Source organism: Giraffa tippelskirchi, chromosome 5 (genome assembly GCF_054371585.1).
Source record: "Giraffa tippelskirchi isolate mGirTip1 chromosome 5, T2T-mGirTip1v1.2.pri, whole genome shotgun sequence".
In the NCBI taxonomy this organism is placed as follows: Eukaryota; Metazoa; Chordata; class Mammalia; order Artiodactyla; family Giraffidae; genus Giraffa; species Giraffa tippelskirchi.
Window position 1 is genome coordinate 94,759,953 of NC_137279.1, and position 24,640 is coordinate 94,784,592.

The window sequence follows — 24,640 nt, forward strand, 5'->3', positions numbered from 1 at the left end:
CACCTTCCCAGTCTGAGTTAGGGCCTCCCTCCCCTCCCTCCACCACCACCCAGGCATCCATCCCACAGGACTGTGATGTGTCTCCTACAATCTGTGGGGCCTAAGAGCAATGTGTGTTATTCGCTCAGTCATGTCTGACTCTGCGACCCCATGGACTGTGGCCCTCCAGACTCTTCTGTTCATGGAATTCTCCAAGTAAGAATACTGCAGAGGGTTGCCATTCCCTTCTCCAGGGGATCTTCCCAACCCAGGGATCGAACCCAGGTCTCCTGCACTGAGGGCAGATTCTTCATGGTTTGAGCCACCAGGGAAGCCCTAAGAGCAAGGGCCAGTCTTTTTGTTTTTGGCTCACGCAGCACAGCATGTGGATCTCAGTTCCCCAACCAGGGATCTAACCTGCGCCCCCTGCATTGGAACTGTGAATTCTTAACCACTGGGCTGCCAGGGAAGTCCAGGGGCCCAGTCCTATTTGCCTCCTGTCTCTCCTTCAGCCTAGCAGAGCACCCAACCCACGGCAGATGCTGAACTTGACAAACACTTACGGAGAGAGTGAGCAAGCAAGTGCAGTCGGGCAAGGGTGTGACCACAGGCACACACATGAGAAAAAAGAGCAGAACACACAAAACCTCTTTGTGTTTCACCCTCACAGTCCCAGGATGGGCCTGAGTGGGTTCTGGGGGGACCTGAGGCTCTCTCAAGGGCTCCCCATTCCCCGTTCCTCACTCCAGTGTAGACAGCCCAGGAGAGGCAAGTAGATGTGCCTGAGGCTGCTGTCAGGAGGAGGCTATGAACGAGAATGCCCTGTCCTCTCACACTCTGTCAACACACCAAGTCTTCTAGTCCAAGTGTCAATTGAATAAGCTTTCCCTGGGCTGGTCTGGGCAGCTGCCGGCCACTGTACGGAACATCTCATCTAAGCAGAAATGCCTTCCAGGTCCCAGACGATTTATATCCTGACTCAGCTTCAGGTTGTGGAGATTTCTGACCCTCCCCGACTTGGAGTGTGAGCCATCAGTCCTAATGGCAGCTGCGTCACGTGCAGACGGGCAATCTATACATATCTGTGCAGAGACCAAAACACAAATTGTCACCACTAGGTGACTCTCTGGAGACAGGCACAAGTGCAGACCAAAACACCCTGATGACATCACTGCTTGAATTTTTCAATACTCTGATGATTGCCAGCTCAAACTCAGTGACAAACATATAGACTAAGGGGACCTTGGGACTTCCCAGGTGTCACAGTGGTACAGAATCTGCCTGCCAGTGCTGGAGATGCAGGAGATGTGGGTTCGATCCCTGGGTGAGGAAGATCCCTTGGAGGAGGGCATGGCAACCCACTCCAGTATTCTTGCCTGGAGAATCCCATGGACAGAAGAACCTGGTGGGCTACAGTCCAAAGGGTCGCACAGAGTCAGACATGATGGAGTCAGCACTCAATGGGACCTTGGCTCTGGGATGGAAACAGAGAAAATTGCAGAGGTATGATCGTCCACCTGCTCCACATCCATGCCTGAACTCATCCCACTTTGTGCTGTTAGAGCTGAGTAATATTCCACTGTAAATGTGTACCACAATTTCTGTATCCATTCATCTGTCAATGTGCTGTTAGGTAAAGCGTCCAAAGTGGCAGTTAAAAAGCAGCAGCTAAAAGACAGACAAAGAAATTTAAAAGCCCATGAAAAACAGAACAAAGGGAAAACCTACAGCCAGGAGCTTCAGCAGGAAAAACATCCCCAACACACCCCCTTCCCTAGTTGGTCTCGGATACAAGCCCTGTTTGGCACGGGCAAAACAAATCAGACACGGAGGACTGCTTTGGGGAGGGAACAAGGACATAAAAGAAAAACTTAAAATAGGGCGGCACCACTCCTATGGGGTCAGTCCACTCTCTCATCTTGGGAGTGCATTTTGTCATGCCCCTTGTTTAATAAATCCTGCCTGAGTGAGCTTTCTAGTTTGTCGTTTTAACTCTTTTACTACAACAAGACAAAGGACCGAGCAAAGAACCACACCTGACAGGGCCATTTTCTGGCACCACAGGGACCAAGAACCTAGTGTGACTTCTTGCCCCACCGCCCCCAGCTCCCTCTCCCCACTCTATCATTACTTCCTCTCTCCCACCATTATGATGGAAAAACCTGATAAGCTCAGGGTCAGGACTGATCAGGAGTTGCCCTTCCCCACCCAAGGACATCTGTGTCTTCTTAAGAGCAACACCCAAAACCTTTGTATTTTGAATGAAATGAGATAGACTGGGGTTTGATTCCTGGCAGCGCTACTTACCAGCTAGATGACCTTAAACAAACTAATCAGTCTCTGTGGTCTACAGTTTCTCCATCTGTTAACAAGAAAAATTACTCCCACCCCTCCACCCTGGCTATTGTGTGGACAGGACAAATAGTGACCAGCACAGGGTGTGCTCTCCGGTGAAGTCTCCCTCATTCCCTTCTCCTCAGTTTAAAGTACTTGTTGTTCAATCGCTCAGTCGTGTCCGACTCTTTGTGACCCCATGGACTGCAGCACACCAGGGTTCCCTGTCCTTTACATCTCCTGGAGTTTGCTGAAACTCATGTCCATTGAATTGGTGATGCCATCCAACCATCTCATCCTCTGTCATCCCCTTCTCTTCCTGCCTTCAATCTTTCCCAACATCACAGTCTTTTCCATTGAGTCAGCTCTTCCCATCAGGTGGCCAAAGTATTACTTTCCAGTAACATTTCGGAATCACTGGTTAGCCAGTCCCACCAGATTCCTCTGAGAGCTCCCCCGCTCCCCATCACTCCTGGAGCTTCAGGAAGGATGGAGGAGACAGACACAGTGCCCAGCCAAGATACTTACAACTTTTTCACCAATAACACAGCCTTGGTGGTCAGGGATGGAGGGCTCCGAGGACTCCACTCACAAGCCACGCTACTGAGGGGGCTCTTCTGGAAGCAGGAGAGCTGGGGCTTCTCTGGGGGAACTGGAAGGAGAGAATAGAGGCTGAGAAGGCAGCACACTTCACCTCCTTTCTGGGCTCACCTCCCTTCTGAGGGAGCTCTGAGCTCAGCCCTGCCACCCCACCCTGCCCTGGTGCCAGCCTGCACTACAGCCAACAGCCACACACAGATTTTACTGGGCTGGGAAATTAAAGGACACCAAGGTCCTCATGTCAGTCTAGGAGGTGGGCAAGTGAGGGGAGACACCTGGGAGGCTAACTTGCCTAAAGGGGAGCACGATTGACAGAAAAAAAAATTGTGACTTTGGAGTTACACTGGTTGTGTGGGCAAGTCCCAATCTCCCTTCAGTTTTCTACTATAAAATTAAATGATTGAAAAATGATCATAGTAATACTGCTTTCTCTCACTGGGACATTGGGAGGATGATGCAAGACACCAAGAAAGAAAGTCCCTCAGCACAGGGCCTGGCACATTGGGCATCTGACTCTAGGGTGCCTTATGAGATACGAGGGAGCTAGGAACCTGCTAATTCTAACAATAAGAATAGTTCGTTTGAGAGCTTACTATGTGTCAGAGTTTTTAACACCTTATGTGTGCACGCACACATACTCATTTCACCTTTACAATAAACCTGAACTAGGTTAATAAAATGAACCTTATTTTACCAACAAGGGAACTGAGGAGCAAAGAAGTTAAGCCGTGAAGGAGGAGGATTCAAACCCAGGCCCCTTGTCCCCAGACCCTCAACCCCTAAGCGCCCAGCAAGACTGGAGAGATGGCATCTCCTTCAGCCAGCCACCCCCACCCAGCTGGAAGCTCGGCCAGCCTCACTGGCAGACGTCACTGGGCCTTTCCCCAAAATGCTTGAGCCAAGGAAATGACAGGAATTTAAAGAGTCAAGTGGGGAATCTCTCCCTGGAACATGCGGAGCCATGCTGGGAGCTTTGAGGACGCCACTCACCATCCACCACCAAGCTCACGCTCCGAGCTGGGTGGCCTTCCCGGTAGCATGAATAGTTTCCGGAATCGCTGAGCCGCACGGACCGCAGAAGCAGCCGTCTTCCCACGCCAGCCTGTCTGCCGTGGTGCAAGCCTGTCACCTGATTCCTGAGCACCCAGTGAACTGTGGCATTGTCCTCTGGTCCCCGACCTGGGCAGGTCAGGGTGACACTGGCCCCTGGCACGCTGGTCAGCACATCGCTCGCCACCTCTGCCAGGGGAGAAGACACTGGGTGAGACTGCAGCAACCCGAGCGAGGGGCCTCATTTCCAATTTGGGGAGCCACAGAAGGTTCCAGTCCTAAACATCTGGCCCAGGCCACCATCACCCCTTCCTAGGTTATAGGAATGGCTTCCCAGCCCCCACCTTGGCCATCTCCACCCAGTCACTCCACTGAGCCTTCCAAAGAGGCTATCTGGTCACCCTGCTCCTTTGATTGGCAGCCCCTTCAAGGGCCTGCCATCATCCACAGCAGAAGTCCAAGTTTAGAGGCCAGCCCACAGGGCTTTCCACCACCTGCCCCCTGCTGACCTCTGAACCCTCACCTAGCCCACTCAGCCTTAGAAGGGATGGAGCCCCTCCCCCACAGGCTCTGCTCACACTCACCGCCCTCCCACCCTGATCCCCATGCTGCCTCCTCCTGTTGCCCATCTCAGCCTATATGTCATTTCCCCACAGGCCTTCCCTCAGCTGCTTTAGGCCCCCATTCTACCTCCCTCACCACATGACCTCTCACATGCTGCCTTTTAATTACCAATTTTATATCCATCTTCACTTCAGGATTCCAAGTGCCACAAGAGTAGGTACTCTGTTTTGTTCTCTGTTATATTTTAGTGCCTAGATCATTGCCTGGAACCCAGCAGTGGACCACTGAGCACTTGATGCAGGTATAAATGAACGTAAGAATGAAAGCCAGGAACCCAGTGGGATGCATGAGTACACATGAAGTCTCAGAATCCCGGGGTCTCCGTGGTAAGTGGCCCATTTTACAGACAGTAACCAAGGCACCAAGGAATCAGGAGACTGTTCCAAGATCACCAATAACTTAGAAACACAGCTGAGATGCAAACCAGGTCTTCCAGCTCTGTTCAGCGCTCCCTCCATCTCCACCTCCACCTATCTATCAGACCATTTAGGGCAATGCTGTTTTTATTCTAGGGACAACATTGGAAAGTAAAAGATAAGAAATGCACTCCCTTGAAAAATATCATGAGTGCTATTCAAGGCAAGGATATTAAAGATTAAAGAAACAAACAAACTTTTTTTTTAAGTATAGGTTAAGGGGTTTCTCTGTGGCTCAGACAGTAAAGAATCCATTTGCAATGCAGGAGACCCTGGTTCGATCCCTGGGTTGGAAGATCCCCTGGCAACCCAAGGGAATGGCAACCCACTCCAGTATTCTTGCCTGGGGAATCCCATGGACAGAGGAGCCTGGTGGGTTACAGTCCATGGGATCACAAAGAGACCAACTGAGCGACTAACACTTTCGTAGGTTAAATAGATTCACAGTATCTAAGATTTAAATTAGTCTAACCAGGAAACGGAAGCCAGGGAAAACAGCAAGTTTTCATGTTAAGCACACTTGGTCCTTCTAACCAAAAGTGTGGTCATTTATTAGCAAACAGAAGCGATTTCTAGTCAAAGATTTCAAAAAGGCCCAGCAACAGTGTTCCCCCAACCTGCAAAGCTTTCTTGCTTAGGAGGCACTCTTAATCTCACTCTTGGCTGATGTCCTTCCTCCAGCCAAGGCAGCTGTCAGAGAGGAGGGACTGAGGATAACTGACTTCCAAGAGGACGACACTCCCAAAGCCAGCTGGGCTGGCTGTCTAGACAGACCCCAGCCACAGTCCAGGAGCCAGGGACATCACCACAAAAGGGACAGTGATTGGGGATTTCCCTGGTGGTCTAGTGGCTAAGACTGCACACCCAATGGAGGGAAACCAAGTTTAATCCCTGGTCAAGGAGCTAGATCCTACAAGAGTTTGCAAGCCACAACTGAAGATCCTGTGTGCCACAGCTAAGACCTGGCACAGTCAAATAAATTAATAAATGTGGGGAGGGGGGAAGGTGCAGGGGACAGCAACAGCTTCTCTCTGGCCATACAGACTCCCTTCAAGCTTCCTTCTCACCTTATCACTTGGGGCCAGAGATCCCAACCATGGCACCCTCTGCCCCAAGACTGGCAGATAAGGGACACATACAAGGACAGGATAGCAGCCTATCACCTAAGGTTTCTTTCTCTTCACTACCAGAGCCTTGGATTTTGGGTGAGAAAAATGGTTGCATCTCAGCATGCAGCCGAGCAAGTGTGGGCAGGTTCCTTATACCCTCTGCCTCACCTTCCCCCACTATGGGCCAAATGACCTACATCCAATGAACATTTGAAGAGGCCCCCAGAGCCAGGCACCAGTGAAAAGGATGCAGTTAGGTGGCAGAGAGACCCTGCCCTCAAGGATAAGACACGTAAGATGAATTCACTCCTGGAGAATTGGGACAGAGAATCCAGGGCTCCCCTGAACATCCCAGTCCCTAGAAGACCAGGTCCAGTGACTGAGGGTACCTCCATGCCCACAGGACTTAAAAAAGTATAAGAAGCCCTAAGTACACCTTTCATACATAATCTTTAGTAGTATATTTTTAGCATTTCAAATATCATTTTTAAATGTGGTCTATGATATTGAACACATGCAAATTTATATGTGTAATGTACAAGAAAGTTACGAAGCACGAAACACCCCTGAGCTCCTGCCAACCAAACCACTAGCAATCATTGGCTCTGAAGTTCCCTCTGTGCTTCTGAATTCCCCAGTCTCCCTGCTCATCCAGTGTTAATTTGGGGCATATCATTATCTCACTTTCACTTTTTAAATTTATTTTTATTTATTTTTGGCTACACTGGGTCTTCATTGCTTTGTGAGGGCTTTCTCTAGTTGCAGTGAGCGGGGGCTACTCTTACATTTCAGTGCACTGGCTTCTCGTTGCAGTGGCTTCGCTTGTTGCAGAGCACAGGCTCTAGAGTGCAGGCTTAGTAGTTGTAGCACACAGGCTTAATTGCTCCTCAGCATGTGGAATCTTCCCAGACCAACAATCAACCCCCATCCCCTGCACTGGCAGGTGGATTCTTATCCACTTCGCACCACCAGGGAAGTCCACTCCCTCTCTTTTAAAAATAGGTTCAGATTCGCTATTCATGGATCCCTAAATTGTTCTCAACTTTGTGTGATATTTGAAATTTATGTAGATTGTAGATACTCTTCTGTGACATGCTTCTGTCATTCACAATGTTTCTATGATTCATGCAGCTACAGTTACTTGTTTTCACTGCTGTGTAATATTCCATTGGACAACGATATCATTCTCCTGCTGAGGGAAGTTTTAAGTCATTTCCAGTGTTCTGCTATACTAAAGACTGTGCTATCCAATTTCTCCAATGTGGCTCTTGGCACATTTGCCCAAGAATTTCCCTGAGTAAAACTGCTGGTCCCAGTGTGTGTATGTATGTCACACATGTCCTTTTCCTTCATAACTGACACACAGTCCAAACCATTTGAATCTGGTATGCACCTGATGGAGGTTATGGCCAGCCACGTCCAGTCCACATACTGAATTCCATCTGTGCCTGAATGAGGTTTAAAAGACCCATCAACACTTAGAACCACTATATCAATACTTTCACTTTTCCATTTTCTACTTGCTAAAGCAGCTAAAGGATATCACCTAACATGGATGTCAAGTTTATGAAAAAATTACCAACACTGTAGGAACAACGATGGAAACACCGTCAGGAATTCCCCAGTGGTTCAGTGGTTAGGACTTTGCACTTCCACTGCACGGGGCACAGGTTCAATTCCTGGTCCAGGAACTAAGATCCCACAAGCCTCTTGGTGCAGCCAAAAACAAACAAACAAAAAAGATGGAGACACTGTCAAAATAGAACAGTCTTCTGGTGGGTGGCCCAGCTGTGCAGTAGTTACAACATCCCTCCATCAGCTGATGAGCGGAAATTGAAATTTACAAGGAACCAACACACAATAGACTTTCAAAAGCAAGGGTCAAGGACCATGGCAGGATGAGCTTGCCTTGGTGCTTTCCACATGGCACTGTCTTTAACTATATATAGGTCTCCATCCCCAATCATGAATACGAGACTGTGAACTCTAGGTAACATTCATCAGAGAACTCAGTACATGCTTAATAAATCTCCATCCTAAAGAAGATCAGTCCTGGGTGTTCACTGGAAGGTCTGATGTTGAAGCTGAAATTCCAATACTTTGGCCACCTCATGCGAAGAGCTGATTCATTTGACAAGACCCTGATGCTGGGTAAGATTGAGGGCAAGAGGAGAAGGGGATGACAGAGGATGAGATGGTTGGATGGCATCACCGATTCAATGGACATGAGTTTGGATGGGCTCTGGAAGTTGGTATTGGACAGGGAGGCCTGGTGTGCTGCAGCTCATGGGGTCGCAAAGAGTCAGACATGACTGAGCGACTGAACTGAACTGAACTGATAGGGCGCCAAAGAGGTCCCTTCAGGGTCAGGTTCTCCACAGTGAAAACTTCCAAGAGCCCCTGTCACACAGGACACAGTGGTCTATGTGGTATTCCTCATGTTGTGCAATGGGCAGGCCCTATACTACAGACCAGAAGCGCCAGCTTGTCACAACCAGGAGATGCTGAGGAAGAAAACTAGGAGCCTAGAACCAGAAAGAGCTCTCTTTTCTGCTCCTGTCTTTGCCAGTTCCAAGAAATATGTTTCTCTGGTCACTTCCCTTACCCTCAGTTCAGATGGAAGCTCTTAACACGGTCAGTGACCAGCTTAAACAATAGCAGGGGCTGTTCTGTTCCTGAATTCATGAACAATGGCCAGAGTAACTGGGCAGCTCAGAGAAATCACAAATAAAAAGACTTTTTTCCTCTTCTACTAAAGCAGAGCTTGTGGAGCGACATAATGGTCACTTCCTCTGCCAAAGAACTTGAGTAATGGTTTTCTGAATCTTTAAAACTGAGTCACTATTCTTTTTTAATGGGGAATGATTAATTATAAACACCCACTGGCAAGTATTGCCTGTCCCTGCCCTTCTTCAAAAAAAACATATTTCTTCTCGAACCTGTGAACAACACGGTGTTAACTATGCTTTTGAAAGCATTCTGTGCTCGATCATCACAATCAAATACTCAGAGAGCAAAGACCACAAGAAAATATACTTGCTATTGTCAGAGTGGGCAGTGCCACCCCTCCCCACCCTCCCACCCCTCTGCCTCCTGACCCAAATCTCTGCGTCAGTGCCTGTGACACTTGCAGGGCTGCATGGGAGCCCCTGGGCATCTCTCTCTCTCTCTTTTTTTGAGGGGGCCACACTTCAAAGCTTGTAGGATCTCAGTTCCTCAACCGGGGACTGAACCTGGGCCAAGGCAGTGAAAGCCCAGAATCCTAACCACTAGGCAACCAGGAAACCCCCTCCTGAGCATCTCTTTGAAAAGGAAGAGGTGATATTCACAGAATGCCCTCCTAGTATTTTCACTCACCTCCCCAAAGGATGGGACAAGAGGCAATTTCTTCCTCTTTCTTTCATCTTTCTGCATTTTTTCAATTTTCTGTAAGTTGTTTGTATTACTCTTATAATGAACATATATATATATATATATCTTTAAAACAAAAAAGCTACACAGCCTGGATCTGTCCAAGATATTATAACTAGAGAGGGTGGAGGTGGAGCAGAGTGCAGGGAACAGGGGCGGGGTGAGAGTGGATTTTTCAGGACAAGCAGCTTCTGAGAGCATGATCCAGGCCAGAGAGTGTACACACCCCACCCTTGCAGCTCTGCCCTCCAACCCTTGCAGCTCTGTGTTTTGCCACTTTTGCCGCACGCTACACGCTTAGCCCTCAGCCGTGCTGGCCTCATCCCCTGGTGGATACAAGGTCACCATCCCTCCCCATGTGCCCCGTTTGTCTGTTCCCTGGAATCTGCCAGGAACCCTCCCTGAGGAGGAAGAGCCAAAGGAAGAGACACAGCCAGGAACAGTGAGGAGGGAGTCCCAGGTAAGGTGGAGCTCCCAAAAGCATCCCTTCCTGCTCCCCAGAGATGTGTCCCAGACATCCTCACACTCTCACTCTGGAGGGTGAGGACCGGGTGGGGAGAGTGGGGAGGGAGGGGTTGGCCCTGCACGCTCTGACATTCAGCACGGCACGCAATTTAACATCTGCCCTTGAGCAACTGCTCAGACTTTTGAGGCCATGGTTGCAAGCCCATGCCTGTCCCCTCCTTAAGAATTCAAGAATTTTTTTTTCTGTGCCCCATCAAGTGAAAGGCCAGAAATCCTAATCCCAGAGAGAGAACTGACAGTTACTGAACACTTACTATGCACTGACACTCTTCTCCACAAAACCCCATGGAGAACTCAAAACTGCCTATAACGCAGGCCACCCTAAGATAAATGTCCCCAACATATTGAGGAAGCCAAGATGGGGGGAGGGGTAAAACATTCTTAAAGGGAGGGACCAAAGGAAGAGAGATTTGAGACACAAGTGGGAGTTTAATAAGTGGAGCTATGGGGAATTTATTGTTGTTATTCAGTCACTAAGTCATGTCTGACCTTTGCCACACCATGGACTGCAGCATGCCAGGCTCCTCTGTCCTCCACTAGCTCCTGGAGTTCACTCAAATTCATGTCCATTGGTCAGTGATGCCATCTAACCACCTTATCCTCTGTCGCCTCCTTCTCCTGTCCTCAATCTTTCCCAGCATCAGGATCTTGTCTAATGAGTTGACTCCAAAGTACTGGAGCTTCAGCATCAATCCTTCCAATGAATATTCAGGTTGATTTCCTTTAGGATTGACTGGCTACAGGGAATGGCATTCTACACAGAGGGAACAGCATGGAAAGGCATCGAGAAGTTAAGACCTTAGGGAGAGCAGGTATCTGATGTCCTCCAAGGGGATCAGAGCTGACTCTGCAGACAGAGCTACGTGCAGGCTCAGTGACCACCACCTCCAACCCCAGCCTCCAGGACTGAAGCCAACAGTGCCTCCTCCTTCCATTAATCTTCCAGTCACCAATGCCTGCCCCCATCCCAGCCCCTCCCTGGCCTCCTAGTGCTCCTAGTGCATTATAAGGCATTCCAGAGGCAGGAGAGAGGAGGGAGCAGCCAAGGACTGTTAAACCCTCTTTCTTCTTACCAAAGTCAATATCATATGCAGGGTGGCAGCACCCTTCATCCCAGCCTCCAACAAAAAGGGATTGTGCAGAGGACAAGATCACCCCACCTGGGACTGAGAGCAGAAAAGTGTTTCCTGCTGAAAACAAACCTCCCCAGATCACCTCCTCAACTGTCAATGCACTTGGTATCTGGTCTGGTCTTGTTACTCGCTGACGACTAACTGGATGGGGCTGCGCCGACACCAAGGTACACACTTGTCTTGATTTGTCCTTTAACACATAGCACATCTCTAAGAATGGCAGGCCGCCTGGCATAGGGGAAGCAGCCCTATGTTATCAGAAGACCAAGCGCTATTCCTGGTCTTGCCACTGACTTGCAATGAGCCTTGGGCCTGTCACAGCCCCTGGTGGAGCCCTACTCACCTTCTCTGTGAGATGAGGATTCAGATCACAATCCGGAGATCCTTGCTGTCCCGCCCTCCCTGTTCCTGCCATCTAGCATCTTATCACTCTGAATCACTAGCTCACAAAGGGCAGGAAGCATGTCTGTATCTGTTTATCTCAGACAATAGCTCAGCTTGAAAATACAATTAATCTGTGGATTTATGACTCTAAGAGTCCATGACATTTGGAGAAGGATGATGGCCAGAGCATCCCAGTGCTGTCAGACAAATGCACCTCCCTTATCCCTCAATAGCCCCGGGGAGGAAAATTCCCTCAACCTCCACCACCTCTCATACCCTAAGGGGAAGAGAGTTTAGGTCCTAGTAACCTCTGACAACCAAACCCACACCTCCCCTGGCCCAGTGCTCATGCAATCCCACTCCCTGGGGCCCCCCACCACGGCCGACAGCTCTCAAGCCTGGGAACTTCGCAGTACAGCCCTGGGAAGTGGGGCTCTTCCCTATCCAGGACCTGAGGTTGGATGCCAGAAACCCGGACAGCTTTGTTGTTTTTCTACTTCTACCCTCCTTCAAGTAAACTTGCAAATGTCAATAACCAGAGAAAAACACGCGCACGGAGACACAGATTTCTCAACTCCTTTGCAGCTTGTAGTTGCTCCTGCCAGAAAAACAAGTTCAGCCTCCTGGCCCCGTTTATGTAAGCCGTGGAGCCGCTGCCAGTGCCACTGCCACTGCCGCTGACACGACTTAGCTCACGCCTGCTAATCCCACCGCCCCAGTTGCTGAGCAGGGACAGTCCTCCCAGCTGTCGGCCAGCCAGCTGGCAGCATAGGACAGCCTCCAGCCTCTGGGGCTGCAGGGACACTGGATCTCAGAAGGGGTCACAGAGGAACCACGGGGACCCCGTTAGCAGGAAAGACCCTGATCTGGAAGAAGGTGCCTGCTGAGAAGTCTCCAGGAGGAAAAACATGGGCACCTAATGTCCAAAGAGAAACAGAAGCAGGATCTGGTCCCATGGGGCCTAGAACAAGTCCCCGACGTGCTCTATCCCCTGTCCCTGCATCCCCCCAGCTAAGGACTGAAACCGATGTCCTGACTTCCCAAGTAATAATAACTTTAACACTCAGCACCATCTACAGCGCTTAGCATGTGCCAAGCTGCCAGGAACTTTACCTAAGAGCCCTACCCTCCTAACATAGCTTGCTGAGGAGGAGGCTGGTCCCCACTTCCGTGGAAGTTCAGAGACGTTGAGGAACTGACCCGAATTCATACAACTAGTGAGGGAGGGGGTCTGCAATTGGTTCCAGGTGGGTCTGACCACAGCCTCCCCCCACCCCCACTCTCTGTGCTCCAGCCCCACCCCCCTTCTCTGGGCTGCCCACCATCCTGCATCTCCCCCTCTCCCAATTTCCTCTCCTCCCCTCTGCCTTCCCCAGGTGTTTCTGCCCATCACAGAGGTTCCAGGATGAGAGCCTTGGGGTTGAGAGGTCTTGGCGGGGGTGGGTTGGGAGGGGAGTGAGCCTGCCCCCACACAGCCCTGCCACATTAGTAGCCCCTCGGGGTATCTCACCAGAAGCCAGGGCCCAAGCAGTAGCACGCCTGTGACGATTTATAGTTTAAAAGTGTCTCCCCAGAGCCCTAATCTCACGCTCTTACCAGATCACCCACTCACTTTCTCAAACTCCCCAGAATGCCCTCCCCTGCCATGTAGGGCCATGTGGTCCCAGCCGCCCCTTTCCCACAGACCCCTCCTCAGATTGCTGACTCCTGCCCTCCTCCCCCCTCTAATGTGTTTGTACTTCTGTACCTGCTTGTATTCGTCTTGTATTTGGCAGAGTCAGTATTTACCTTGGCATGGTCTTGCCCTCTATCCGCACCACGGACCCTACATCTACTGATTGGAGAGAGGGCCTGGGAGGCTCCTCTGGACCATAAGAAGGTAACGCTGGCTGCTGACTCAGAGACCAGCGCGTGTGACCAGCTCCCCAGGAGAAAAACATTTAATTCTCCCCTGGCAGCATCGCAAATAATCAGCTGGCCGCGGGCCCAGACGGCCTGACCTGGGTCACTTCTCAGAGATTATAAACTAATTAGAGGAAAAGATATCAAAGGAGGGCAAACAATCTAACTTCTCCCCCCGTACCAAACCCCAAGAAGCAGATTGAAAAAAGAGTAAAGGCAAGACTCAGTAAGCCATGAAGAAGAGCACGTGGCTGTAGGTGGACTTGGGTCCAGAAGGGAGCTGGGCTGGGGCTACAGCCACAGAGGGGGTGCTGAGCAGAGGGTCACTCTTCTAGGGCTGTAAAGACCATTAAAGATGATTTAGTCAACCTGCCCACTTTTATAGATGAGGGCAACCAGGGCCCAGAAGTCACACAGCCAGTGTGTGGTGTGGCCAGAACTGGAAGCCTGGGTCATTATTGCCCCACGTCCTTCCCAGAAGTACAGCACCAAGGGTCCTGTCATCTTGCCTCTGAACTTGGCCTGGGAGTCTAACCAGGAGCCTGGCCCCCTTCAGGGTCTTCTACTATGTTTTGTTGAAGCAGAGGACAGGTGGGGTGCAGCACACACCTAATACCTATTCCCCCACCCCCATCCCAAGCCACATCCACCACCACCCCCCACCACCACCTGCCCTAGCTTCCACTCCTCCACTCCTTTAGATATGAGGAAGCAAAGCTAAAGATTTGAGAAACCACAAAGTGGAGGTGTGGTAGAGAGTGACTAGAAGGGACACAGGAGGGCCTGCTGGGGCTGGTCATACAGCTGGCTGGTGGTTATGTGGTTATGCTCAATTTGTGAAAATTCACTGGGCTGTTAAACTTATGCTGAGTACAATTTTCTGCATGCATGGTATACTGCGGTACTCATTTTACAAAGCCCCAAATTCTTCCAGCCTTTCTTCTCCTCACCCTCACTGCCATGAGCAGACACACACACAAGCACACTCTGGTCTAGCTTCATGTCACCATGAAGGAAGCAGCTCGGAATGGAAGAACAGGCACGTCTACCCTTAGTGAAACTGTGAAACCCAGATTCCAGCTTTTCTGCCCCCAGCCTGTTCCTCTCATAAATAAACCTCACCAGGCCTACCATGTTTTGAGCTAGGGAGACTCAGCATTATAAATATGTCAATGCTCCCTAAGTTATCTCTAAATTTGACTTGATCCTAATAAAAACACCAACAGGACTTTTTTTTTTCTCTTGGAACTAGGGAAGCTGATTCTAAAGTTCAAACTGAAAAGTAAACAAGCAAAGAGCGCCTGGACAATTTTGAAAAAGCAAAGAACTAAGAAGAGGATTAGCCCTACAAAACTCTAAAGCATATTATAAAGCTATAGTGATGAAAACAGTGTGGTACTGGCTCATGAGTAGATGGACAAAACTACAGAGGAGACTAGAAAGTTCAGAAATAATAGTAACCACAAAGAGCTTAGTCTGTACTATTGAACTGTATCCTTTAAAATGGCTAAGATGATAAATGTTATGCAATGTGTATCTTACCACAATTATTTTAAAATAGCTTAATTTGAGTGTTGGCTATATACAGGTGCTATTCTCAGTATGCACATGGATGACCTAACTTGACCTTCTCAACAGCCTATCTTACAGGAGACTGGTTACGTAACTAATTAGGAGTCAGTCTAGACACAAACCCAGGCAATTAGGCCTCAGAATTTTTTAACTACTCAGTCTCCATCAGGCAGTATAAACCCAAGAATATACAGTAATTTGGTAGATTTTAAAGGTGACTTTTTAAAATCAATGAGGGAAAGATGGATTATTCAACAAACTACAAAAAAGGACATCAGGTAACAACCAGGAGTCAAAAATTAGAGCCATACCTCACTGTATGATAAATTTAAATGGATCAAACATTTAAATATTAAAAATTATTAAAAGTACCAGACAAAAAAGAATCTTTTTTTTACACACACCCCCAAAAGAATCTTTTAAAACAGTTTTGGCATAGGGAAGATCTTACTAAGCATGATACAACATTTAAAAGTCATAAAATAAATTGATAAATTCAACTACAATTTTTTAAAAAATATACATGGCAAAAACTAACCCCTACCCTACCAAAAAGTCAAAAGACAAATGACAAACTAGAGAAAAGTCTTCAAAACTCATATCATAGAGGACTAAATTCTTTAATATATTAAGAGCTCCTGTAAACAAGAAAAAAAAAACAACCCAATTCTTCTTTTTAATGAGCAATGAATATGAACAGGAAGCTCATAGAAACAGGCTATGCAAATATCTCTTAAATAAGCAAAAACCTGTATAATCACACTCAGATAAGATAAATGAAAATTAATTCCACATAGACACCATCTCAGGTTAATTACACATTTTCATCAGAGGTGTGGAGACAGGCATTCTCTCATTGCTACTGGGAGTATGAATTGGTGAAGCTTCCACTCTCACTCAAAAGCACAAACACACATGGCCTTCAACCCACAGATTCACCTTTGAGGAATTCATGCTGCCCACGTTCTTGTACTTAGGCAACATGATGGATAGGCAAACTTACTCCCTGAAGCACTATCTGTAATGGCTAAGCCAGGAAACAAGCCCAAAGACGATGTCTATCAAAAGGAAACTGGGTAAAGAAACTCGGTGTGTCCATATAACGAAATACAAAAAAAAAAAAATTAAAGAGGAAGCTCTTTAGGGACTTCCCTGGTAGTCCAGGGGCTAAGACTCCGTGCTCCCAACACAGGGGGCCTGGGTTTGATCCCTGGTGAGGTAACTACATCCCATATGCAGCAGGTCCTCCATTCTGCAACTAGAGATTCCTCGTGCCACAAGGAAGATCGAAGATCCTGTGTGCCATAACTAAAGATCTGGTGCAGCCAAATAAATAAATGAAAATAAATTTTTAAAAAATATATTAAAATAAAGAGGAAGTTCTTTATTTATAAAAATAAATGAACTTCTTCCTAGTCCATTGGGTAAAGAAAGTAGTTAAGAGGATTCAGACACACCCAAGTTCCAACCCTTGGACAGTCACTTACTACTTGTGTGACCTTGGGCTAGTTTCTCAACCTCCTTAGGCCTCACTTTTCCCCTCACTAAAATGGAAATAATAATGATGTGTGTATATTTGTGTGTATCTGTTAGTCACTCAGTCGCATCCGATTCTTTGCGACCCCACGGACTGTAGCCTGCCAGGGTCCTCGGTCCATGGAATTCTCCAGGTAAGAATACTGGAGAGGGTAGCCATTCCCTTCTCCAGGGGATCTTCCCTACCCAGAGACCAAACCCGGGTCTCCTGCATCGCAGGAAGATTCCTTCTTGTCTGAGCCACTGCTGCTGCTGCTGCTAAGTCGCTTCAGTCATGTCCGACTCTGTGCGACCCCATAGACGGCAGCCCACCAGGCTCCCCCGTCCCTGGGATTCTCCAGGCAAGAACACTGGAGTGGGTTGCCATTTCCTTCTCCAATGCATGAAAGGGAAAAGTGAAAGTGAAGTCGCCAAGTCGTGTCCGACTCTTAGCGACCCCATGGACTGCAGCCTACCAGGCTCCTCCGTCCATGGGAGTTTCCAGGCAAGAGCACTGGAGTGGGGTGCCATTGCAGCAGCAAAGGTTGTTGTGAGAGTTGTATTAGATAATTAATGTTAAAAACTTAGCACTATTCTCAGAACATATCTAATCTCTCAAAAAACATGAGCAATTATAATTATTATTCCCACTACAACAGTGGGTCTTTCCCCTTTTCTATGAGAAAGTCTTCATACTATAGCCTCTCCCTTCTTGCATCAAAATAGGCTCTTCAGATCAGTAACAGCAATCAAGCACCTGATTTTGTTTGTTTCAGCCTCAAGAAGTGTTGCTCTATCTGTCTGAGCTTGGAGTGACTTGGCTCAAGGTAGGCTGATTTGGTAAGTGGGCAGTCTAGAAACAGGCCTGAACTGTCTGCTCTCCCAGCTGCCTTGCTTAGAGATACAGAAAACTCATTTACAGGGACATGTGGTTATAAAACACTTCCCTGACCCAAAGTGATATGAATGTACACCAGGGAGGAGGAGGTTACAGTGCAATGGCTTAAACATACACAGGGCCTTAAGTGTTCTTCTTAAAAGTACTGAAGAAGGACACTTTCTGGGGCAAAATCAGAGCTGTCTCTGCCACATCAGTGTATGGAGTTGGTAAGTCTCTGAGAATACTGAGAAGAGAAACGATGACCTTGATGTCTCTGAGCTTTGGGAAGGGTGGGAGTTGTGGGCGAAACACGTGATACAGTGGAAAGAGAAAGGTTCAGAGCAAGGTCTGTCATTTCCTTGCTGTGCCATCTTGAGTGAGTTTCTTAACCTCTCTGAGCCTTGGTTTCCTTTCGCCTACTCAAGGACACTACTTCAGCAATTCTCTGTCAATTTTTGGTCTCTACTAGATTATTTTCATCAGCACACAAACAGGCTGAGATTTCAGTCATGTTTTTAAAAATTCTTTTCATGACCCCAGGTCTCTAGCCAATGAACACTCCATTTCTTTACTCCTCTTTACAGCTAAAATCCTCAGAAGAGTGGCCTCCACTTGCTGGCTCCTGTTTCTCTCCTCCTGTTCTCCTTCTAGTCCACTCTTGTCAGCCTTAGGCCTCCACCATTTTGCCAAAACTCCTCACATCAAGTCAAGGTCACCAATGGCCTGAGTGTAGCCAAGTCCACTGGTCAGGCTGTCTTCTTGCTCTCTCAGTGTTTGACATTCACTAAACTGTTCCCATCTCTTGATGCACTGTCCTCGCTGGGTTTTCAGGACAACTCTCCTGGTTCTCCTCCTGCTTCACTGGCCTCATCTTCTCAGTCTCCTCCTCCTCTTCCAGGTCGGAGTGCCCCAGGGCTCAGCCCACGACCTCTTCGCTTCTCCATCTACATTCTCACCCTCTGTGATCTCAGCCATGCTCAAGACTTGACATAACCTCTGTCATCAGCTGACTCCCAAATTCATACCTCAAACTCAGTCTGCATCCCCAAACTCTAGACTCCTATACCCAGCTCCTCAGCATCTTCTCTCCATTGTCTAAAAGACAGTTCAGTTTCAACATGTCTAAAACCAACTTCCTGATCTTCCCCCCCCCAAAAAAACCTGCCGTCCGACAGCCCACCCTCTCTATGCCAGGCACCAAGACCCCTCTCACACGCAGCTGCTGTGAAGAGTAAGTGAGATCATAGATGCAAAGAGCTTAGCACAGTTCAGTGTACAGTCAACATTTAGGATGGTGACAGTTGTTGTAACCATAGGGTAGAGAGGGAAGACTAGAAGATGCCGGGAAGTTGGGAGGTGGAGGGAAATTGAACACAGGTATTAGGAGATAGCCTGGCTGTAAGTCAGGCCAAACTCAGGACCGTGCCAGAAAAGTCTCTGACTCTACCAGAGATTTTGGACCTTTTTGGATCTCAAGTGCAGAAGAGAGTAAAGTACACAGATAACTCCAAAGAAACTCCCCAGGGCTTCACCAAACAGAGTCTGAGAGTTAAAAGTCTCTTTTTTGCTATCTCACAACTCCGGTCCTCAAGGACTCTCTTCCAAAGACTTAACACCTCAGTGACAGTTAAGGACAGGACATCTAGAACCTCCCCGTCCACCTGGAGTCTGAAGAGCTGATGACTGAGGCTTGGTGTCCCCGGAGACAAACCCAAACTTCGCCAGGGCAGGGGGCATCCAAGTGTCCCGACAGAACCATCTGCTCCAGAACTCAACAGGCCCTCAGGTAAGACCAGATTGTTAAAGAGGAGGCAGGAATTTGCTTGCACAAGATGGAAGTATAAAGAATCCCTCAATATCTTTAGATTTCCTCAGACCTTCATTCCAACATCATCTTCTTGGTGAGAACTTCCCCGGCTTCCCATCAGAAACATCAGTTCCACATCCTTCTTGACTTGTACACATGGTTCCTATCTCCCTCCCCTGCTTTGGTGTGTGTGTGTGTGTGTGTGTGTGTGTGTGTGTGTGTGTGTGTGTGTGTGTGTGTGTGTGTGTGTGTGTGTGTGTGTGTGTGTGTGTGTGTGTGTGTGTGTGTGTGTGTGTGTGTGTGTGTGTGTGTGTGTGTGTGTGTGTGTGTGTGTGTGTGTGTGTGTGTGTGTGTGTGTGTGTGTGCGCGCGCGCGCGCTTAGTTGCTCAGTCATGTCTGACTCTTTGCAACCCATGGACTATGTGTGGCCCACCAGGCTCCTCTCTCCATGAGATTCTCCAGGCAAGAATACTGGAGTGGGTTGCCATGCTCTCCTCCAGGGGATCTTTCTGACCAAGGAATCAAACCCGTGTCTCTTGCATTGCAGGCAGATTCTTTACCATCTGAGCCACCAGGGAAGCCCTTTCCTCCTTAGCTGCTGCTGCTGCTAAGTTGCTTCAGTCGTGTCCGACTCTGTGCGACCCCATAGACGGCAGCCCACCGAGCTCCCCCGTCCCTGGGATTCTCCAGGCAAGAACACTGGAGTGGGTTGCCATTTCCATTTCCTTCTCCAATGCATGAAAGGGAAAAGTGAAAGTGAAGTCGCTCAGTCGTGTCTGACTCTTAGCGACCCCATGGACTGCAGCCCACCAGGCTCCTCCGTCCATGGGATTCTCCAGGCAAGAGTACTGGAGTGGGGTGCCATTGCCTTCTCCTTCCCCCTTAGCACTAGTCATTATTATACTATATATTTAATTTACATCCCTAATAGAAAGAAGCCCCAACAAGCCCGGGAATTTTGTCTGTTTGGCTCACTACTGTATCCACAGCTCTTAGAACAGTGCCTGGAAGAGGAGCTCAAAATACTTTTTTCAGATGAATACATTATTGGCTATATGTATTTCAGCATTTGTTCTGTGTTAGAGATCTCACTATGTGCTCTGAGTAGCACCTTGCTTAGCACATTTCATCTTCATAACCACCCTGTGAGGTAGTATATTATTTCTATTTTCCAGATGAGGAGAGCAAGTCTCTGAGATAGTAAAAGTCCCTTGCCAAAGCTCACATTATTCTCCATGGCAGGGCTGGGCAGAGATCAGTCTGGCTCCAAAACCTTAACCATTATCTGTGCAAGATGAGCTGTGTTCAGGTGGAAAGAAGGTCTAGAGAGGGATAAAAAAGCAACAGAAAATCTCTGGAAGAAACTGTTTAGCACTCAAGACCAAGCGCTGTCCAGTAGAACTTTCTGTGATGATCGAAATGCTCTATACCTTTGCTGTCCAATATGGTAGGCAAGTGTGACTAGTGCAACAAAAGAACTACATTTTAAATTTGATTTCATTTTAATTAATTCAAATTCAAGCAGCCCCACTTAGTAAGTGGCTACCATATTATAGAGAACAGATCTAGATCTTTAAGCTTCACCTGGAAAAGCCCAGATTCAGTGACAGGAATGCTCTGGCTCACTGGATGGGCTGGTAGCAGGCAAGGCTGGTAGGACAGGAGAACCGGAGGGGAAGTGAAGGAAAGTGAGCAACTGGGCCAGCTTTGTGTAATCCTTCCAAACAGCCTGTAAGGGTAGGATTTGTTAACCCAGTCCACAGACCAAGACGCAGAGGGTCAGAGATGTGATGTGCAGTGAGGATCCACAGGACTGCTGCCTCAGGATCTTGGTCCGCCCCCTGCCCCCAACAACCTGGTCCTTGAGTAGCAGGTACCAAGCAGGATGGGACAGAGTCAGAGTCAGAGCCTGAGAGTCAGAGTCTGAGCCAGAGTCAACAAGAGGCGGGCTTCCCTGGTAGCTCTGTCGGTAAAGAATCTGCCTGCAATGAGGGAGACACAGGTTTGATTCCTGGGTTGAGACGATCCCCTGGAGGAGGGCATGGCAACCCACTCCAGTATTCTTGCCTGGAAAATCCCCGTGGACCAGAGGAGCCTGGCAGGCTGCAGTCCATGGGGTCGCAAAGAGCCAGACACAACTGAGCCTGAGTGACTAAGCACACACAGCACAAACAAGAGGTAGAGCTAAAGCAGGAGGGATTTCTGGCAACTAGAAGCTAGAAGCGGGGAAGGCCTTCCTTCAGTTCTTCACTGCACGTTTAGCTCGTCATTCTCAAATTTGTGAATCACCAGTGGTATTTGTTGAAAAGGACATTTCCTGAGGCTTACTTCCAAATATTTCTCTTCAATAAATCTGGGTCAGGGGCCAAGGATCAGCATTCTTGTCAAGTACCCACGTCCCATTCCCAGGGCACCCAGGCAGGTACACACACACACACACACACACACACACACACACCAATTTTTATTCAAATTGACCCAGAATGATCCTTTTGAGAAATATTGATTTAGGGTAAGACTAGGAACTAAAGAGCCTCTTGATGAAAGTGAAAGAGGAGAGTGAAAAAGTTGGCTTAAAATTCAACATTCAGAAAACTAAGATCATGGCATCTGGTCCCATCACTTCATGGCAAATAGGTGGGGAAACAATGGAAACAGTGAGAGACTTTATTTTTGGGGGCTCCAAAATCACTGCAGATGATGACTGCAGCCATGAAATTAAAAGACGCTTGCTCCTTGGAAGAAAAGCTATGACTAACCTAGACAGCATATTAAAAAGCAGAGACATTACTTTGCCAACAAAGGTCTGTCTAGTCAAAGCTATGGTTTTTCCAGTAGTCATGTATGGATGTGAGAGTTGGACTATAAAGAAAGCTGAGCGCCGAAGAATTGATGCTTTTGAACTGTGGTGTTGGAGGAGACTCTTGAGAGTCCCTTGAACTACAAGGAGATCCAACCAGTCCATCCTAAAGGAAATCAGCCCTGAATTGAAAGGACCTATGCTGAAAAAAAAAAAAAAAAAAGAAAGGACTTATGCTGAAGCTGAAACTCCAATACTTTGGCCACCTGATGCGAAGAACTGACTCACTGGAAAAGACCCTGATGCTGAGAAAGACTGAAGGCAGGAGAAGGGTTGGATGGCATCACCAACTTGATGGACACGAGTTTGAGTAAGCTCCAGGAGTTGATGATAGACAGGGAAGGCTGGCGTGCTGCAGTCCATGGGGTCACAAAGAGTAGGACACGACTGAGTGATTGAACTGAACTGACTGAGGAACGCAGGTAGGCACTGGAACTAAAAGAGGTTGCCCTGAAGGGAAGTTTAGAGGTTAAGATAGGACTTTGAGATTTAAAGGTGTAGGTGTTTGTTTTGTGCACCGTCTGGCAGTACAGAAGGCGAGAGGAACCTCAGGCACAGATGTCCAGGCCTTCCACACCTGACACCTACATCCCAACTAGTCCAGGCCCCTAGACAGCAGTTCACTTGCGCAGCCTTGCCAGCTCTCGGATGTGTGGGCAGCGGCTAATCCCTAGGAAAACACGCCTCCTGGCTGTAAGGGCCCACAGCCAGGAGAGCCAGCGGATTTCCCCTCTAAACCAACTCCAGCCTCTGCTACTCAGCTCGGCCCCTCACTTCTCCAAAGCAAGATATCTCACAGTCATTTGCTCCATGCTTCCTGTACAATGTCTTTATTTTTGCTCTCAGGTTTGTGGGTTGAGTTCTGTGTGGGTGTGGGAGGGGAGCTGGGTATTTTCTACTTCTCTGCATGTTCCTTCTGAACTGGGAGGGCTTTCATTTCCTCCCCAAATTCTCAGTTCTGCCTTTCACAAGGCTGTCCAGGCCTTGAGACCACTTCACCCGACCCACCTGAGCACCAGGAAAATGGAGAACTGACTGCAACCGCCAGCCCTTGCAGTACTTTATAGCCACTTAGGAGAAGCTACAGCAGTAACCTCCCTGGGGCAGGTGCCCTGGGGTGTGGTATGAGTAGCAACAGAGGCAGGCAGGGAAGGCTTGCTCCCTCCTAGGTGCCCCAGGTTTCAACCCTGCCTTGCCTCTCTCTGACAGAACAGCTGGCAAACCCAGGCCTCCCCTTCCCTTGGCCTCTTCTGGCCAGCACTTGGTCAGCCAGGGGTGATGCCCAGGTTGTTCCCCAGACACTCCCAGCTCTGCTTGCCGGGCTAGTTCTCCATTTGGAAGTCTTGGGGATCTACCACATCGGAGCACGGCACCATGGAGGGGTGGGCCTCCACCAAGCGGGCCTGACAACTTCCCGTCCCAACCTCTCTAAATGCTGGCCTCCTCTCTGGAACAAAGTATTATTCAGATTCAGCGGAGAATGTGTGTGAAGTACAAGAGGCCTCCTTCCACAGCGGCTGTTACCGGCTGGGGTTGTAAACATGTGCTGAGAAAAGGAATCCCTTTTCTTTCTTCCTTGAAGCACAAAGATCACAACCATTCAGAAGGTGAAGGGAGCTGCAGGCACACCAGCCCCTGGTTCTCTCCAGCAGGGAGGGATGATTGAAGGTGTTCACACAGGGCAGGAGTGCAGTGTGATCTAGCAGTGAAAGCCAGAGTCACCGGCCCCCAGCAATCTGTTCCCAGAAGCCTGCCAGCTGCCCCCTTGGTTTTCCGCTGTGGCCTCAAAGAAGCCTTCAGACCCTAAAATAAACCTCTGGAGAAACAGTTGCCCGGGTCCTCCAGAAGAGAGCCTTAGACGCGCTGCAGGGCATGCCGCCAGAGCCCAGAGAGAGGACTCGGCCAGCGGAACATTACAGTCTACAGGACTGTGCCCTCTGCCCCGTGCCCTCTGCCTCACCCCTCCTTCTCTCGTCTGGATGTGGAGTCCAGTGTTGTGCCAATCTCAAGACGTCTCAATCCCCTGGCCAAAGCTCCTTACTTAGCTTCAATCCCCAGATCTGAGGCACACGGCTTACTAGAGCCGGTGTCTGCCTAAGCGAGTGCGGGCAGCGAACAGCCGGAAGGTCAGTGATTCAGCGCCCATGATGTCACTCACTTCACAGTCAGGGCACTGTCATCCACACATCAACCCGGGGTCCGAGGGGAGAGCCAGGCGGGATGCCTTCCCCAAAAGCTGAGGGGCAGAGGCGGCGCTGGTGTAAAGGACGCCCGGGGCAGGAATTCCACTCCGCTGGGGCATCTCCTTTTAAAGTAACCCAGGAGGCAGTTGTGTAAGGACTCCTGGGGTGCACTGGGAAGGAGACCCGAGGATCAGGTTTCTGAGAATACACCACGTCCTGTACGCGGATCGCAGAGAGCGTCCCCGAGGCAGAGAAGTCACGGGGAGAGCGCGCCGGGCCGAAGCGGCAGGACGCAGCAAGGGGGCGCGCGAGCGAGCGCCCGCGGGGGAACAGCTGGGGGACCCCGGGGCCGCACC

The 24,640-nt window shown here is 48.9% G+C and overlaps 1 protein-coding gene and 1 long non-coding RNA gene across 2 annotated transcripts in view; both read right to left on the reverse strand.

The window, feature by feature from the left end:
- Positions 1 to 24,640, reverse strand: part of IL6R (interleukin 6 receptor) — a 53,602-nt gene that overhangs the window by 28,542 nt on the left and 420 nt on the right. The window contains exons 2-3 of the mRNA XM_081494670.1: positions 3,904 to 4,152; positions 2,842 to 2,965 (exon numbers count right to left, since the gene is read on the reverse strand). Of these exons, the coding sequence (XP_081350796.1) occupies positions 2,842 to 2,965; positions 3,904 to 4,152 (373 nt within the window). The remainder of the gene's footprint in view (positions 1 to 2,841; positions 2,966 to 3,903; positions 4,153 to 24,640) is intronic.
- LOC145507641 (uncharacterized) lies at positions 6,811 to 14,539 on the reverse strand. Its single transcript, XR_014054984.1, has 2 exons — positions 12,426 to 14,539; positions 6,811 to 8,253 (listed from the first exon to the last, which is right to left on the reverse strand). It is a non-coding gene; the product is annotated as an uncharacterized LOC145507641 (long non-coding RNA).